Source organism: Eumetopias jubatus, unplaced genomic scaffold, assembly GCF_037043125.1.
Source record: "Eumetopias jubatus isolate StellerSeaLion01/CBP00866 unplaced genomic scaffold, mEumJub1_p1.0 scaffold_9, whole genome shotgun sequence".
In the NCBI taxonomy this organism is placed as follows: Eukaryota; Metazoa; Chordata; class Mammalia; order Carnivora; family Otariidae; genus Eumetopias; species Eumetopias jubatus.
In genome coordinates, this window is record NW_028274815.1 from 40845775 (window position 1) to 40864058 (window position 18284).

General features: G+C 43.9%; 1 protein-coding gene across 2 annotated transcripts in view; it reads right to left on the bottom strand.

Annotated features, from left to right (window-relative positions):
- Nucleotides 1-1565: 1565 nt before the first annotated feature.
- DNAH6 (dynein axonemal heavy chain 6) overlaps nucleotides 1566-18284 on the bottom strand; it is a 213209-nt gene continuing 196490 nt past the window's right edge. For both annotated transcript variants that reach the window (XM_088026190.1, XM_028122448.2), the window contains exons 70-76: nucleotides 14883-15012; nucleotides 14036-14163; nucleotides 10483-10668; nucleotides 9902-9974; nucleotides 8961-9112; nucleotides 5882-6104; nucleotides 1566-1746 (exon numbers count right to left, since the gene is read on the bottom strand). In XM_088026190.1, the coding sequence (XP_087882316.1) occupies nucleotides 1643-1746; nucleotides 5882-6104; nucleotides 8961-9112; nucleotides 9902-9974; nucleotides 10483-10668; nucleotides 14036-14163; nucleotides 14883-15012 (996 nt within the window). In that variant the 3' untranslated portion in view covers nucleotides 1566-1642. The remainder of the gene's footprint in view (nucleotides 1747-5881; nucleotides 6105-8960; nucleotides 9113-9901; nucleotides 9975-10482; nucleotides 10669-14035; nucleotides 14164-14882; nucleotides 15013-18284) is intronic.

The window sequence follows — 18284 nt, forward strand, 5'->3', positions numbered from 1 at the left end:
AACTCTTGCTCACACCCTCTGGATACTATCACTGCTTCACTCCTGGGCCCTGCTCCTGGTCTACCTGCCACTTTGAATCCTGACCCCGCTCTTCCTGCTGCTCCTCTTCCTACTCACTCCTGGTTCTGGATTCAGGGGAACTAGTAGGCCATGGGACCTTTGTTTGCTCCCCTCTATTCAAGGTCTGGTGGCTGGGCTGCTTCCTGCACTCTGACAGTGCTTTAATTATGTGGGATACGTGAGTGTCTCGCCAACACGCGCAAGACTGGGTGAATGGGTGGGCTTCGTCAAAGCTGCTGTGCAAGAAAGCGCTTTGCAAACGCTCCCTCTTCCTGTCTTGTTATTTATTATTTATATGTCTATGTCTTTTACAAGTAAAATCTTACAGGGAATCTACATAAAATGTTTAAGAGTAGAATTGTCTGGGTTGAGTACGAAATGGGAACTTTTAGTCCTGCCCCGCCCCCCCTTCCCACCCCATGGCAAGGTTTCTTTAGGGGCTTTCGAGCAGCTCACAGAAACCCAGGGGGTCTGCCCAGGACTTGGATGGGGCCAATAAGAAACAGATGTGTTTGTTCCTAACCTGGTTTGGGGAAAGCTTGATTGCCTGGGCTTGCAGTTCTGTGATCTTGAGGGGATGTTGAATGAGTAAACAACTGAGCAAGGAGGGGAAGGAGTTCCAAGCAAACGGAACAATTTGAAGGCCTGGAGAGAGTGAGCATGTTGAAGAAACCAAGATGAAGTAATTATGACTGGAGCCTGGGAAGTCAAGGGGAGTGGGGTGGGGTGGGGTGGGTCCAGACAGGAAGTGGAGTGGAGTGCCTGCAGAAATGAGGAGCCACTGAAGGCAAACAGACCCTTGCTGGCAGGGCTGACACAAGGTGATTTGCCACAGTGACTGCTCCATCTTTTCTTTTTTTCTTTTTTTTTGGTGACTGCTCCATCTTGGTAGTGGCCCAATAACCGCTGCTTTTGAGGTGGCAGGGGCTCAGGTGCACCTGGGTGGGACTTGGCTGCTTTTCACACAGGCTCATCCTAAAGTGGAGGGGAAGTTCTGTACTTGGGCAGGACCAACCTGCACTTCGTGAAGCATAGCAGCCTCTTCTAAGGACTGTAGTATAACCCCATAGAGTGGGGGAACAGGCACCATGGGCTCGAGATCTTGTTATCCAGCTCATTTGCTCATCAGCCTCCCATGTGTTGGGCTCTGAGCCTTAAATCTGGTCTAGAAATCGAAGCACCTGGGACCATGTGACTGCCGTGTACACCAGGCCTTTTATATTAGAGTGAGGAGGAAGGAAGCCCATGTGGATAGGGCATTGCTGAGCTCTGACTCGCCCAGGTTACTCCCCTCACTCCCCTCAAGTTATTGATGGGAAGCTGCCTGGCTCTCACCTGGGGGAGGGGGAGCAGGTTTAAGAGGTGAGTGTTGAACCCACTGCTTTCACATCAGAGCTTGAGTTACCAACAGGAAGAAACACTCAAACACTTTATTTTAGATTAGAAGAGAAAAACCACACTTACTACCCTTAAGTCAGATCTGAAGTAAAGCTGTTTTGCTCACATAGAAGTTATGCAGACCTTTGTCCCCCATCAGGAAAGATCTTGGCCTGGTTCTTTTTTAGCAGGAGGTGGCAATTTTTCACTCATTTAGCTGGCAGAGCAAAGCTGATCCCTTGGCAATCCAATAATCTTTGGACCGCTTGGAGGGTAAGAGGACAGTCACCACAAAGTTGGTTGAATGACCTAGTTAAGGGTACAAGGACAAAAGGTTTGTTACTTAAAGAATAACCCCTTGATACAAAGAGCACTGTACTGTGAGTCAAGACACTTGGGTTTCAGACCTGACTCAGTCTCTCAAGGTAATGGGCAAATAATCCTCTATGGATTTCAGTTTTATGCTCTATAAGATGAAGATGTTAGAACAAATGATCCTTTAGGACCTGTCCAGCTTCGACTTTGTATAAGCTTGTAAAATATGTTTCAAATTCTCTGCAGGCTGACTGAGGTGACACTGGACTAGAATTCAGCCTTGAGCTTTTAGTGGGACTTGGGAGGCAGTTGGTAGGTTGGGCATCTGTTCATTTGTCCATCCGTCCGTCCATCCGTCCGTCCATCCATCCATCCATCCATCCATCCTTTGTTCCACCCTGCAGTTAGGCATCAGGGCTCCTGAAATGACTAAATACAATCGCAGATATTTGGCCCTCAGCTCTGGGACATCTGAAGTAAGAGGGCACTTTTGCACCTTTTTCACTGTGGGCCTGTGTGAGGGCCAGGACCAGTGTAAGAAGAAGAGCATTCAGCTCTCAAGATGGCACTGCATTCATAGCAAACCCCATCTGTGTGGAAGTTGGGGAAGGTGGTGGTGTTGCCAGCAGAGAATGCCCCTTACCTTTGTATGCCACGCCCTGCATGGTGCCTTGGCAGTGCTTGAGGGACATTTTATACTACATAGCAGCACACACGGACACACACACACACACACACACACACACACACACACACACTTAACTGTGAGTTTGATTCAGGATTCGGATAAGGTCCATGACTTGCAATAGTGATGTGTCATATTTTATTTTAGAGAGAGAGTGTGTGTGTGAGTGGGAGTGGGGGGAGAAGGAGAGACACAATCCCAAGCAGGCTCTGCAACCAGCATGGAGCCTGACATGGGGCTTGATCCCTCAACCCTGAGATCACGACCTGAGCCAAAATCAAGAGTCAGATGCCCAACCAACTGAGCCACACAGGTGCTCCACTGATGTGTCTCTTAAATTTCTTACAGTTGGTAGGTTCCTGCTCTTTTCCTTTTGCCACCCCCTTGTAATTGTTGAAACAACCAGACTATCCTATAAAGTTTCCCAGAGTCTGGATTTTTGTTGACAGCTTCCCTGTGGTGATTTTAAGCATGTTCCTCTATCCCTGTAAAGGGGTGGTGAGATCTAGAGGCAGGATCACATTCAGGTTTGAGTTTTTTGGGACAAGAATACTTGAATAGGTGGTGTGTACTTTCATCAGGAAGTACCTTATGTCTGATTGTCTTTCTTTGTTGGGATGTTAGCATCTGTTGATAATTATTACTTAGAGTCATTATTTCATTAGGGTTAATAATTTTAAAATTTAGTGATGATTAAGTGTAAAGTATCCATCAGTGATTTAATTTTTGTATGTAGTATGACATAGGGTCTAAGTTTGGTATAACCAAAGTTTGGTATAACCAATTGAGCACCATATTGTGAGCACAATTTCTCTCTTCCTGACCTATTTTATTTTATTTAAGATTTATTTATTTATTTGAGAGAAAGAGAGAGAGAGAGAGATAACATGAGCAGGGGGAGGGGCCGAGGGAGAGGGAGAGGGAGAAGCAGACTCCTGGCTGAGTAGGGAGCCTGATGTGGGACTTGATCCCAGGACCCCGAGATCATGACCTGAGCTGAAGGCAGACGCTTAACCCACTGAGCCACCCAGGCACCCCTTCCTGATCAATTTTAAACCAATATACACAGTGTGTTTCTGGGGTCTATATCCAGTGCATTGATCTGTGTGTTGAGTCTTGTGCTAGTGCAATATCATTTTAATTACTAGCTTTCCTTGGTTCCTCTTGCCAAGAAGACAGGGTTCCTGTTGGAATTTTAGCCAATAATAAGACAAATGACTCTTTAAAAAATGGGTAAAAGGGGGTGCCTGAGTGGCTCATTCAGTTAGGGGTCTGCCTTCAGCTTGGGTCATGATCCCAGGGTCCTGGGATTGAGCCCCACGTAGGGCTCCCTGCTCAGCGGGGAGCCTGCTTCTTCCTCTGCCTCTTCCCCTCCCCCCTGCTCGTGCTCACTCTCATGCTCGCTCTCTCTCTCTTTCAAATAAATAAAATCTTTTAAAAAAAATGGGTAAAAGACTTCAACAGACAGTTCATCAATGAAGATATAAATAAGCACCAGAAAAGATGGCTAACATCATTAGTCATTAGGGAAATGCAAAGTAAAACCACAAGAAGATACCACTATATTCTATCATTCCATCTATCTATCTATCATCTATCTATCTATCTATCTATCTATCTATCTATCTGACATCTAAAATTAAAAGGACTGGTCATCTTAAGTGGTAGTGAGGATGTGGAGGAACTGGAACTCTTACATGCTGCTGGTGGAAGTGTTCAATGGTATGGCCACTTTGAAAACAGTTTGGCTGTTTCTTAGAAAGTTGAACCACGTACTTACCACATGATCCAGTCATTCCACACCTAGATATTTATCCAAGGTAAATAAAAGCATATGTCCACATAGAAACTTGTACATATCATTATTAATTTTAATGTTTTTAGATTTGTCAGAGGGGGAGATGAAGACATGATAGGAGTGTCTATTTTAGTCCTATTCCATATGTTACTCTTTGAGAACATATTGTAATTGAAGATTTTATCAGAAAAATATTTATCAGTATCTATATTTTCTACTCAAATGAGAAAATGTTTTAGTTCTTTCTACCTTGCCCCTCTCCCATATTTCTATCATCTGGAAATTTAGTTTCAAGCTATTAAAATCATTTTTATGGTCAAACTATTAAGATTTAAGTGTGTGTGTGTGTGTGTGTGTGTGTGTTTTAAATAGAGGGTCAGTGGTGATTAATTTAGAGCCACTGTATGTCCAAAAATAGGTTTACTACTCCTTCCCTTTTGGGTGATAATTTGGTTGCATTTGTTGCAGTTCTATGGTTCAAAGTTGTTTTTCCTCAGCCTTTAAAAATGTTTGTCTATTGGGGTGCCTGGGTGGCTCAGTTGGTTAAGCGTCTGCTTCGGCTCGGGTCATGATCCCAAGATCCTGGGATCAAGCCCCGTGTCAGGCTCCCTGCTCAGCGGGGAGCCTGCTTCTCCTTCTCCCTCTGCCATTCCCCCTGCTTGTGCTCTCTGGCTCTCTCTGTCAAATAAATAAATAAAATCTTTAAAAAAAAAAGATGTTTGTCTATTTTCTTTGTACGTGCGCTGTGGATAAAGAGAGATGCATGGTGTCAATCTGGTTCTCATTCTCGGGAATTTTAGTTCCAGTGTATTCATATATTTATCTCTTTGCTTTGAGTATTTTCTTTATCTCTGATAGTCTTAAGTATCACTTTGATATATCTTTTAAAATTTATTTCTTTGTTGTGTGCTTTAAAAAATCACTCCTACCACTTTGTGAGATCTTGTAATCTGGGGACTCGAGTGTTTCTTCGGTTCTGGGAAATTATCAACCATTATTATCCCTCTTTCATTCTCTTTCTCCTTCCAGATTGCCTACTAGATAAATACTGGAAATTTTGGCTCCTTTCACAATGTCACTTTTTTTTTTTTAATCGCACTGTGCCGTATTGTGTGGGTCCCCAGCTCATTCCCTGCTCACTCTTTAGTGGTGTCCTAGCTGTGTGTGGGCAGGTCTTCAGCTTCTCTGTTGATGGGGCTTTCTACTTGGTTTCTTTTCTCAGGGCTGCATCTTAGTTTCAAGCCCACCCGGATTCCCCTTTTTGCAACACAGCATTCCACTTTTGGTTCATTTTCAAATCTGTTTTCTATGATGAGTCTCAGTGGCTTTGGTGGGAGATAGATTTTCGTGTCTACTCAGGTCATCATTTTGAAATTAAAAGTCACTGCTCAATAAGCTCTATTTTCTACTTATTAGACTAATAGAAGAAAGCATTAGTTTTATGATGTTAGTCCATACTCAGAACTAAAAGAAAGAGAATTTATAACATTTATAAATTAGTATGTTTTAAGTGGCCTCATTTTAAGCCTTGCTAATTGGCTTAAGATCTCTCCTTGCACAGTATAGCTTTTTTTTTTTTTTTTTTTTTTTTGGACTTTGTAGTTTGTGTTTTGTCATCATTTGGGCCAATCTTGGCACATTCTTACCTGTGGTTGAGAGTGTTCCTGCCCGGGCCCCTGTTTTATAAAGTGGGGAGTGGTAAAGTGTTGGGTTTGGCACATAATTTTGTTGAGGTTCAAAATGCACCACAGGCAGCATTGGATTCATCTGTCCTGGCAATGCATCCTCTATCACCATCTCCGTATTGTCCCATCGAGAAGCATCCATGAACATTCCATGAACAAGAACACCATCCTCAGGAGAGGGCAACTGAAAGATGAAGAGACGTTATAAGGTGAGAAGAGGAGAAGGGGATTAGCTGTTGTGGGCCATTTCCTGAGTCCCACATCCTCACGAGTTAATTCTAAGAACCACTCTATAGATCGCTGTTATTACTCACATTTTAGAGAGGAGAATACTGAGGCTTGGAAAGGTAAAATGACTTGTTTCTCAGTTTGACACCAAATCTCACACTTCCCACAGTCCACCAGGACCTCTAATAAGGGATACCCATTTATGGGCTTCAAATGATCTGATACGATGTTACGACTTTCTCCTTCTCACGGGAAGCAGATGGGATAGGAGGGCTGTAACTATCATGTTCTTTTTAGCGAGGTCTTTCGAAAGTCTGGGTGACCTCCTAAAGATAGATTCTGTATCTGTAGTAACACTTGAAGAGCACCAGTGGAAAGTTCCTTTTTTGTTTTCAGAAATTATGCTAGATTTTTCATGTTCCTATTAAAGGGAGGAGAAAGAGAGACAGAAAAACCCTGCCCCTTAGCGGCCTGTGATTGGATGCCACCGCTGGAGTACAATTTCGGCCGGTTGTAGGCTTCTGTGTCGTCCTCCCTCAAACACTGAGCGCATTTGGCCACTTGTGGAGCCAGTTATCTTTTGGATAATTGGAGCTTCACACCTGCAGGCAGTGACCAAGCTGTATGGACATAGGTAGTATATTTTTATTGTGAATGAAAGAATGGTAAGCTCTTTTTGGCTGGTCTTTACTTTCTAGCGTCCTGAGCTTTGTCTCTTGGGCAGGCAGCGTGGGGCCTGCCTTCCTGTTTGGGGGCCTGCTGCATACACTTGTGCACGTTGGCCTCAGTAGAGGCTGCACTTGCCGGGCCATGTGTGGGAGCCATTTGGGCATCCACCCAGAGGGAGTATGTTTTCCTAAACTGCACAAAGGTGGCAAACGGGAGGGCAGTGGTCCTGCTTGTATGTAGTGGAACTAAAGCTGTGTGAGCACAGTTTCTTGCAGACATTCACTGGGAGGACCAGGAGTTGGGCCCATGATACGATCTGCCATCTCCATAGAAGGCAGAGATCTAAAGCATTGTTGTGGCTCAGTGCCCATGATCCAGGTGGAGGTGTGCTGTGGGTTGGGGCAAGGTGTAGGGACAGAGGCCCTGGTGGTCAGTGTAAGCTTCCGTCTGTCAGCCTCCTGGGGCAGGTACAAATGTGCCAGGCACAGAGCAGGGCCAGCGTTCTGGAAGGCCTCAGCGAGAACTTTTATGCGGGTGCCTTTCCGAGGCCTCAGTTATTCCTGATGTGGGCCTGGGACACCCTCCTGGCTAAGAAGGGGCTCAAAATAATGAGGAGTGCAACTCTCAGTTTATTTTCTCTTTACTTTAAAAAGCATTTTGATGCTAAAACAAATTTCCTTAAAAATGTAACCCTTTTTATCGTCATTTTAATTACAGGTTATTAAGAGGCATGGGATATTACAGTATTTCATAAGTAAGCCATGAATATTGGATCAGTTTGGTCTTTGTAAGTTTTTGCTCATGAGAACAAAGAGTAGATCAATCAGATCTGAGTGGGGTGGATACTGACAGAATTATCCAGGAGCAACTTCTACTAACTGATGCCAGGATATGTTAAGGAAAGTTTAGTAAAGCCATTCACCACAACTATGCTGACTGATGAGTGAACACTTTCTTGGGAAAGAACAATCTGGAGCAGATGTTTGATTTTGTGGCACGTGTAGAAAATTATATTTATACGGCTCACTAGTGTGGGTAGGTGCTTGGAGGCAGACCTCCAGTCCCCCATCGATATATCCTCAGCACACTGAAGCTGGGCAGCTCAGATTGGCAGCAGTGGTCATCATCCCTGGCTGTACACTGGGATCACCGGGGGAGCTTTGGAAAATAATGGTGCCTAATGAAATTGGGGTGATTCTGATGTAACTGGGGTGTAGTCTGGGCACTGGGATTTTTAAAAAGCTCCACAGGTGATTCTAACCTTCAGTCAAGACTGAGAATCACTGATATTCTAGAGCTGTGGTTCTTAAACTTTAGTGGGCTAAGAACCCCATGTAGGACTTGTCACAGTACAGAGTTCTGGGTCCCAGCGCAGAGTTTCTGATTCAGTAGATCTGGAATGGGTCCTTGGAATTTGCATTTCTAGTAAGTTCCCAGGTGATGCCCATGCTCCTGGTATTGGAACCACACTTTGAGAACTTCTGCTCTAGAGGGAGTAAACTATGTAGGCAAGGAGTTTAAACTGCTTCCTTAGTGCATTCCTATTAATTACGTTATGTATTTATGGTTATATAATGTATGATATATTGGTATATTCCTTCTGCTAGGAGGCAGTTGAATGAACGGCAAATAAATTCAGCCTATAATAATATTTATTGTGGGAGCATTATGCGCTGGTTATTTTTACTGCATTACAACTCTGAGGTTAGTGGCATCAGCCCCATTTTACAGATGAGAACACTGAGATGCAGACATGTGAGTCATTGCTCTAGCACACACAGCTGGAAAAGGGGAAAGTCAGAATTTAAACTCAGGCCTGCCTGATTCTGAAAACTTTGTTTTTAAATCTGGCTAAAGTCCTGATATTTAACCCTTTTCTCCATAAGAAGGAGGAAGTTGCCATAGGAATCTAAAGAAATAAAGTGTTACTTTAAAAAATATCTCTATAAATCAGACTAATTTAGGCAGTTCCATCTAGGCATTGCTAGACTGGGGAGTTTGTCTGAGGGGTGTGAACCTTGTCCTGTTTCTCACGCTCCTGCTGTGGGAGGCAGTAGGGGAGTGGGGCAGGGGAGGTTGGCTGAGACCTCAAATGGCAGAGGGACAGAGCTGCTTTGCAGTAACAGTAGTCGGGGGACAATACCTCCAAGTCCATGGGCAATTCTTGTCCAAACTGCACTGTCTTGGCAGCTTCTATAACTGCAGCTTGATCCCGGTAGGTAGGAATCATGTTGTATTTGAAACTCAGCTCATCTATAGGCAAATTGTATTTCCGAGCATGATTTTGAAGAGTTCCTATAAATACGAAAACCAGAAAGCTGGGTCCTCGGAACAACACTGCCGCTTCTCGAACACGGCCTCCGCTTGCCTCCATCAGGCCGCTCTAGCGTTTGAGAGCTTCCTCTCCACTGAGAAGTCTCAACCACTAATGCCTTATTCTGAATTAGTTCATCAGCCGGGAAGCCTGCGGTGATGTTGGGAGGGGTGGAGCCATGGCGGGGCTGGGAAGAGAGGGAGGAAGGCCAAGTCTCAAGGGCACTGCTCTGCAGTGAGGGAGACAGGCCAGTGCAGGAGTTCCAGAGCCCCATCTCCCTAACTTCAGAGTCCTGCTCAGCTTGTCTTGTATGGGCTGTTTATAAGGGATTCAGGATGAGACAGATTAAGGGCTGGGCCGTTTAGCTGGGGTCCTTGAGGGCTGATGGAAGGACAGAAGGAATATTTTCTAGAGGGAAGGAAGCTGCGCTGAGGCGGGCCAGAGCAGGGGGTGAGCAGGTGGTGCCTTTAAGCACGGGTCGCAGGGGTCGCACGGGGACTGGGGCGTGCTGTGGACCTTCACAGCAGCAGTGCACACGCGTGCACAACGGAGAGGGGCAGGGATTAGGTTGTAGGGGAGCGGCTGCTATTTCTGTCATCCTTTCCCCTGGCAAGTGAAGAAGAGCAGGGCCTCACCGAACTGCCCTACAACCAACAGTCCACGGTTAGGTCATTGGCAGCCAGGCCTTTCCCCCGGTTCCTAGAAACCCAGCATGTAACAAATCATGGTCTTTTCGGTGGGATTTTTCTTGGGAAAGCACAGTTTTTTACCTGTTAGAAATCCTTGAGGAAAGAAGAAACCGGAGATCCAGAAGGACTTAGGCTGCCCCCTTTTGAGCCACAACTAAAGGAGAAACATTACATGTTCATGTATTGTTTTTCTGAAATGGAGTTTGTCATTTAAATCAAAGTCATATTCTGGAGGGCCTCTCAGGAGACAGAATCTCAACCAGCCTGAGTTAGTCACCAGCCCCATTCTCCCTGTCTGTCCCCCTTCCTCACCCAACAGCCTGACCATAAATCCAGAAGCTGGTTATTACAGGGGGTGTGGAAGAGGGGAGACCACAGCAAGATCACACCTGGCAGTTTGGACCCATGTCAGATTGGTCCTGTACCTCACAGTGGGGTCCTATGAACTAGATCTGAAACTAAAATGGGATGTGGGGATAACGGCCAAGGCCAAAGTACATTATAATGAGCATGACTTCCAAATTGATGCCATTCAGGGAGTTTCTGTTTCTTTGGGCTCGGATGATCCCTCAATGGTTGTTAGTGTTTCAGTTCGCTAGGGCTTCCTAAGGATCTTAAGGCCTACTGTGTTCATCAAACCCCAAAGAAGTGAGTTTTCTTACATCCACAAACGCAGTTCTCAGGATAAGGTCTTTGACCCATGATCCTAGTGGCTTCAGGGACGGGTAGGCTGTGCTGGACCACAGAGAAGGAACCTGGTTGTTGAGGAAACTGTTATACACCTTCTCCATTTCTTCAGACATCACCACTAAGCCGGCGATGGCTTTGTTGAGTGTTTCCAGAGAAGTCTGAAAGAACAAGAATGGGGAGATAACCTTTCACAGATGTAATTATCAAGTGTGAGTGCCACTCATTTGAGGCAGCTGGTACTGCCTTGGGCTGAAGGGCCCACTTGCTGGGTTCCATCCTCTCAGTACACGGTCTGCTGGGCTAGACCCTCCAGTCTTTCATCCATTTTTACAACACGTGACCATAGGGATGGAAGACCTGGGTGGGGGTGCGGGGGGTTCAGGGGGTTGATAGCAGAATCCAATGAAGTGGAAAGAGGGGAAGGAGGAGAAATATCCTCTGAAGCCTCGAGAAGTTGTTTCAAGAACTGCCACTGAACAGCTCTCCTGCAGGCTAATGGCAAAATGCGCCTGACGGTTTAGTTATTTGGGAAGCATGGGGGTGGTGGTGGCAAGTACCTCAGGCCTCAGGGGACCTCTGCTCCGGGGCTGCCCATGGCTTCTGAGGTTAGAGCAGAGAGGGAAGATTCTTAGATGAGACCAATCTTTCAGCTGGTACCAGAGAGTCTCCTTGAACTGGAAACACTTCCTTAGGACATGCCCCTCACCCTCCCCTCGCCACCACAAAAGTCAGAGGCTGGTAGCAGCTTTGGGAAGCCCAGGGTAGTATGGGCTAAAGATGAAGGCTGGCGTGGGGTTGGTAGGGCCTGCACAGGTTCCAGTTTTGTGAAAACTACTACTATCTACTGGGAAGATATTACAGAAAGACTTTGGAGGCCAAATTTATGTGGATTTAAAAAACAAAATAAGGTCCAGGACCATATAGTTCTGGAGATAGGCCGTATGTGGATGAACAAGGTTAGTCAGCCTTCCCTTCCCTCATAGAGTTATCCCCCCCAGCCCCCACCCCCACACATCCCGTCTCTCTTCACAAGAGGCAGTAGTATGAAAAAGAAGAGTTTTAGTTAGATCTGCCCTTGGGACGTGAGGAGCCCTTGGCAGCGTCGGAGAGCAAGGGGGCTCTCGGCCAGAGCCGAGGCAGTATTCTACCTTAGATACCAAAAATGGAAAAAGCAGCAGAAGACTTATGTAAAATGCTGGGAGAATGCTTAAGTTACGGCAGGGGGGCGGGGGGTGGTTAGGCAGCTAGGGTCCTCTAGGTCTGCTTAAAATAGAGGTCACTTTGAGGCCGATTCTCCCAGAGGAGAATGTTCGGTGGGAGAAAGTGTACTTCAAGATGTTCTTCTCTATGGCTAGAAGGCTGACTAACAGGCTGGCCTCATCTCTCCCAGGAACCACCCTGGCTCACAGTTCGGTCACTAGAGGGAGGAGAATGGGCTCCCCGGGGTGCTGCCACCTTCCTTGGCCTTTCTTATTGCCACCGCGGTGCTGCCTTGCTATTCCCTGGTGAAATGAAGGTGAGGCTGGGCCAGAGTCAGGATGGGGGGGCGGTGAGGAGCCACCACCCCTCCCTCAGACAGGAGTGCCCTGCCATGATTCCCGATTGCCTTGCAGGCTGCTTCTTCCTGGACTCTGCCCTCTTCTTCCCGTAGATGAATCCCTCCATTACTGGGAGATGGTAACGTTTGCCCAGAAGTGGCCACAAGGAGACTTGAGAGCCACACTTATTCACTTGCCCATTCAAATAGTCACAAAGATTTAGGATGTGTCAGGGACTAGGGAAACAAAGATGACTAATATACTAGTTTCCTTCTCTTCAAGAAGTTCATTGACTCACAGGGGAGCCCTTCTAATGGAGGGGAAATTACAAAGTAACGTGGCAGGTACCGTGATAGACACAGACACCTGAAATGATGGAGTGCTGAGGAGGGGCCCCTAAGTTATCTGATGGTGGAGGGATGGGCTGGGGTGTCAGGAAGACTTTTTGGAGGAAGTGACATTTGGATTTGTCCATCTTCAAGTAGGCGAAAGGTCATGACGTGGAGGCGGCCAGACATGAGCAGCATCCATGTTCGTCCTCTGAACAACAGTCCTCTCTTCATTTTAGCTGGGCATACAGCAATCCAATATAGAGACTATATTTCCCACCACCCTTGCAGCTGGGGTATGGCCATGTGACCAAATTTTGGCTAATACAGTACAGGAAAAAAATGATGTATGCAATTTCTGGGTCACATTTTTATGAGCTTTCTCTCAGCCCTCTCTTCCCCTGTGCCCCCGGCTGGCAAAAGGGGACAACAGAAGCAGCCACCGTAGGCCCAGAGATGCAGCCTAGCTGTTGAGGCTGGAAGAGCCAACCCTCCAGCTGGGGTCCTTAGATGAGCTCACAGAGCAAGACGAACTACCTGCCCTACAGAGCTTCCTCTGGGCTGTTAGCTGAGAGGGAAGTGAATTTTTATCTTGTTTTGGTCATTGTATTTGGAGGTCTTTATCCTAGCAGCTTAATCTCTATCTTGGCGCTTTCAGTGTAGAAGGAGATAAGCCCTGGGCTGACTACCTGGCCGGTGACACTGGTATATAGCTGACTAGATCCAAGTCCCAAGGTGAGGACTTCACATATATTCAGCTGACCGATGGCCCCCTAACCCACAAGCCTAAGTATCGCCAGCCAACCAGCAACATCGGGAGACTGCTTTTCTAAGAGGAGACAGACAGTCTTTGGCTTTAAAAGACTTACCCCAGTTGTCCTCCCCAGTCTTACCACCGAGCCCTGACTTTGTGCTAGGTATTTGGTGCTTGCTGGGCAGGAAAACCTTCCGGGGTAATGCTCGGTATTTGGTCTCTAAAAGTTTTTGTGTTTACCTTATCAAAGTTTTGCACAGAGAAACCGGGGAGGCCTTTAGCCGTCATTATAAATTCAAGGCCATCCAGAAAGTGTTCCGGAGCATAAGGCAAAGTCTCCCAATAGTTGTCTTCAAATTTTAGTGGCAGTGAAATCATCTGGGGGAGTTTATTTAAAATTCATAATCCCAGGAATTTCTCAAGGAATTCTAACTCAGTAGGTCTGGAGTGGGATCAGGGAATCTACATTTTGAACATGCCACAGGGCAGATTCTAATGCAAGCATTTTGCGGCACAACTTGGAGAAACTCTGGTTTTTATAGTCGTCATAAAGACTGTGTTATTATATGCAAACCAGGCATCAGGAACACGCGCTGAATCTCTCTTAATTCAGTGCTTCGGTCCTTGATCAAATGTCTAGAGTCAATGCTCATTCCAGGGGTGTAAGTTAGGGTGACAAGGACACTGGATCTGTAATGTCACAGACTGATGGAGGCCTTATTAGAGAAGGGGAACAGACTCGTTGGATGGGGGTCAATTCCATTTTAGCCAAGTTGTGTTGGAAGAGTTGTTAGCATATCCAGACGGAAATGCTGAAGTGGTGGGAACAGACGATTCTTACGAGGCTACACTTCTCTACAAAGCTTTGCTGCCCATCAGCAATGCAGGCAGTGAGCGCTCATACATGTATTAACTTCAGTAGCTTGTTAAAGCGGTCCACTTCTTGTCCGAGCACAGTAGTCAAGGAGTTAAGGCGTCCTTGAGGATCCCTGATGAAAAGGCTCTCCGATGCACTCTCCATTTCTAGTGTTTCTGAAACACACACAGCTGATTCCTCAGATTGATCATCACGGATTGCTGTCCTCCTAACACTGCTATTGTCATGCACTTAACTCTTACAAAGCCAATGACTTCTGCATCTGGGCGGGGGCTGAATGGGAGTCAGGCCCCGCACAGACCTCAGTGGCAAAGGCCGGCGGGACAAGCGGCTACCTGGCAGGTGAGGGCCATCCCTGGGACCACCAGAAAACAAGGTGATAATAATTTAGCCATTTCTCTTGAATCTAGAAAAAAAATGACATGGATTCTAGAGCAGGGCCGTCTAATGGCACATTTTACAATAATGTTAATGTCTTCGATCTGTGTTGTCCGATACCAGTAGCACTCAAAATATGGCTAGTGCAACTGAGGAAATGAATTTTAAAATTTTACTTATTTATATTTAAGTTTAAGTAGCCACTTGTGGCTAGTGGCTACTGTCTTGGGCAGCACAGGTCTAGAGGCACAGGGAAGTTCAGGAAAAAGTCTAGTTAAAGTTTCATGGGGCTAGAAACCAACTTGCTCCTAATGCTTCTGTCAGTTGGGTTGTTGAGATGCTCAAGGCTTCCATGGAGAGCTCTGAGTCAGAAGTGCTCTCTACATAAAGAAAAGTGTATGTAATAAAGCATATTTGGATACCTGCTCATCACTCAGCTTTCTGAGTTTATTCCTGAAAGTCCTATGTTGTACAGAAGCCAGGGATTATTTATTACCTGGAACTCTGGTCCGGACTGAAGCAACAAGTTCTTGGACAATTTCATCATTGCTTTTTCCCTCTCCACCAGATGACGACCTTGGCTGAACTTCAAGTATGGTGTTGATTAAAATGTTGGTCTCTTTGTACTGTGATGGTGGGAAGAGACAGAACAGTGAAGGCTCGATTTCTCAGAAAATAATTTACAGTACAATTTACTTATAGAAATGGCAATTGTCAAAAAGGGAAAACTTTTATGTTGAAGATAGAATTGGTAAAATGTGCTCATTGGAAATGCACAGTACAGGTGACCCTTGAACAATGCGGGTTTTGAAGCACATTGCCCTTCCTGGTTCCACAGTCAAAAATCCATGTATGACTTGATTCTTCAAAAATGTAACCACTAATAGCCTACTGTTGACTGGAAGCCTTACCAATAACATAAACAGTTGATTAACACACAGTTTGTGTATGTATTATATACTGTATTCTTAAGTAAGCTAAAGAAAAGAAAATGTTAGTAAGAAAATCATAGGGGCACCTGGGTGGCTTAGTCAGGTAAGTGTCTGCCTTCGGCTCAGGTCATGATCTCAGGGTCCTGGAATCGAGTCCTGCATCGGGCTCTCTGCTCAGTGGGGAGCCTGTTTCTCCCTTTCCCTCTCCCTCTGAGTGCTCATTTACTCTCTCTCTCTCTCTTTCAAATAAATAAATAAATCTTAAAAAAAAAGAAAAGAAATCCGTGTATAAATGGGCCACACAGTTCAAACCTGTGCTGTTCAAGGGTCAATTGTACACAGTGGTCAGTGTTATATTAAAACAGTTTTGGTTGAACAATAATGTGAATGTACTTAATGCCACTGAACTGTATACTTAAAAATGATTAAAAGGGTAAATTTTATGTTATATAAATATATAATTATATATTCATATATTTATGTATACATATATAAATATATGATTTTATGTTATGTTTTATTAGGGTCAAATAAAAAAATGAATGACCCTAATAAAAAATGAATAAAAATTTTTTAGCTAATCATTTAAAAGAAAGTTTATAAAAATGAAGAAGAAATAATGAGAATTATTTATGGGGCTTTTTGAAACACTTATTTAAATAACATTTTTTTCAACTAGAAAAGTGTTATGGCTTATTATAGAAAATTTAGAAACTACAGAAGAGTATAAAGAAAAAATAAATATTCATGATCCTGCTTTTCAGAGATATTTATAACTTTAGTTTACCGCCACTTGGACATTTTCTCTGTATATGTGCATCTTATTAAAAAAACTGAGCCCATACAATTAATATAGTATTCATTCTTTTTCAATTTCATGAACATTTTTCTCCTATCACTGACAAATCTTCCTGAATCGTGCTTCAGTGATGTGTGTGATTGTGACTGTGTGATACTTGGTGGTATGAATGAGCCATAGTTAATATAGTTGTTTACTATATTACTATTAGATATGTTTTGGACATTTCTAGTTTTTAGATTTTATAGAACTTGGTGAATAGAATATCTGTATATGAATTTCACCCACTATATTTGAAATTCTTTAAATGATATATTTCCAACAGAATATTTTTAAAATGGGTATTACTATATTGATTTCTAAAAACATTGTATCAGTTTATACTCCCAACAACAGTGTATCAGAGGACCTATTTTTATCTTTACAAGAATTAATATCTTTGCTTAAAAATCTTTTCAAATTTAATAGGTAAAAAGTTTCTCTCTCTCTCTTTTTTTTTTTTTTGCTCAACTTGGAGGGTTATCAGAGTTAAGCATTTTATTTTATTTTTTTCAGAGTTAAGCATTTTAAAAATATGTTCATTGGTCATCTGTATTATATCTTTATAAATTACTCATGTATTTTGCACACTTTCAATTTTTAGTCTTTTTGTTACTGATTTATCAGAGATAATTCTATTCTCTAGACAAAAAGACTAAAAATTGAAAGTGTGCAAAATACATGAGTAATTTATTACTCATGTAATTTGTGGTAAAATACATGTAACATAAAAATACCATCTTAACTATCTTTAAGTATACAGTTCAATGGTATTAAATACATTAATAATGTTGTGCAACCATCACCACCATCCATCTCCATAATTCTTTTCATCTTGTAAAACTGAAGCACTTACCCATTAAACAGTAACTCCTCATTCCTCCTTTTTCCCAGCCCCTGGCAACTACCATTCTACTTTCTGTCTCTAGCATTTTTGACTACTCTAAATACCTCATATAAATAGAATTATACAGTATTTGTCTTTATGTGACTGGCTTATTTCACTTAGTATCATGTCCTCAAGTTTCATCCATGTTGTAGCATATTACAGAATTTCCTTCCTTTTTTTTTTTTTTAAAGATTTTATTTATTTGACAGAGAAAGACAGAGCAAGAGAGGGAACACAAGCAGGGGGAGTGGGAGAGGGAGAAGCAGGCTTCCCGTGGAGCAGGGAGCCCGATGCAGGGCTCGATCCCAAGACCCTGGGATCGTGACCTGAGCTGAAGGCAGATGCTAAACAACTGAGCCACCCAGGCACCCCAAGAATTTCCTTCCTTCTTAAGGCTGAATAATACTCCATTGTATGTATATATCATTTTTTTGCTTATTATCTGTCAATGGACACTTTGGGTTGCTTCCACGGTTCAGCTATTGTGAATAATGCTGCCGCTGACCAGGGAGCCTGATGCAGGGCTCGATCCCAGGACCCTGGGGGGTCATGATCTGAGCCAAAGGCAGACACTTAGTGGACTGAGCCACCCAGGCGCCCCTATTTTTGGACATTTTAATCTCCATTCTGGAAAGTTTAAGTTTGTCCTTTATATCACATGTGTGATAATCTATACACCAGTTCTGGTGTGCAAGCCTCCAGGGTAGTTTTTAATTCTGCTATGGTATTTTTAGTTTCCTTGAAAGATTTCATTCTCACACATCTCATGGCATCGTGTGTGTGTGTGTGTGTGTGTGTGTGTGTGTGTGTGTATGTATCAGCCTATTCTCAAATTCTGGCTTTTTCTTTCTCCAGGCTAGGTCTTCTACCCTGCCTCAGATGCCAAACACATTGTTTATTTTTTTTGTTTTTGCAGCAGGTGATTTGCAGAGGGCAAATCTGTATCTTCTGGATGGTGTTTTCTATCCTTTATCCTTCAGTATGTTTTTTCCCACCTATTTACTCAGCCTCTGTTGTTTTTTCCTTTCCATTTATTCAGCCTCTAATGAGAAAAGAGATAATAGATAACTGTTTGTGCATAGTCTATACAGATGGCCTTTGACTTATGCTCATTATTGTCTTAGGAGGCAATTTCTGCCTTGTATCTCCCATTGATGTGCACAGGTCAAGTTCCAATTTTCTTTACTAGTTTCTAATAAGCATCTAAGTAAGTATAGTTTGCGGAGTGAGGAAGGAATC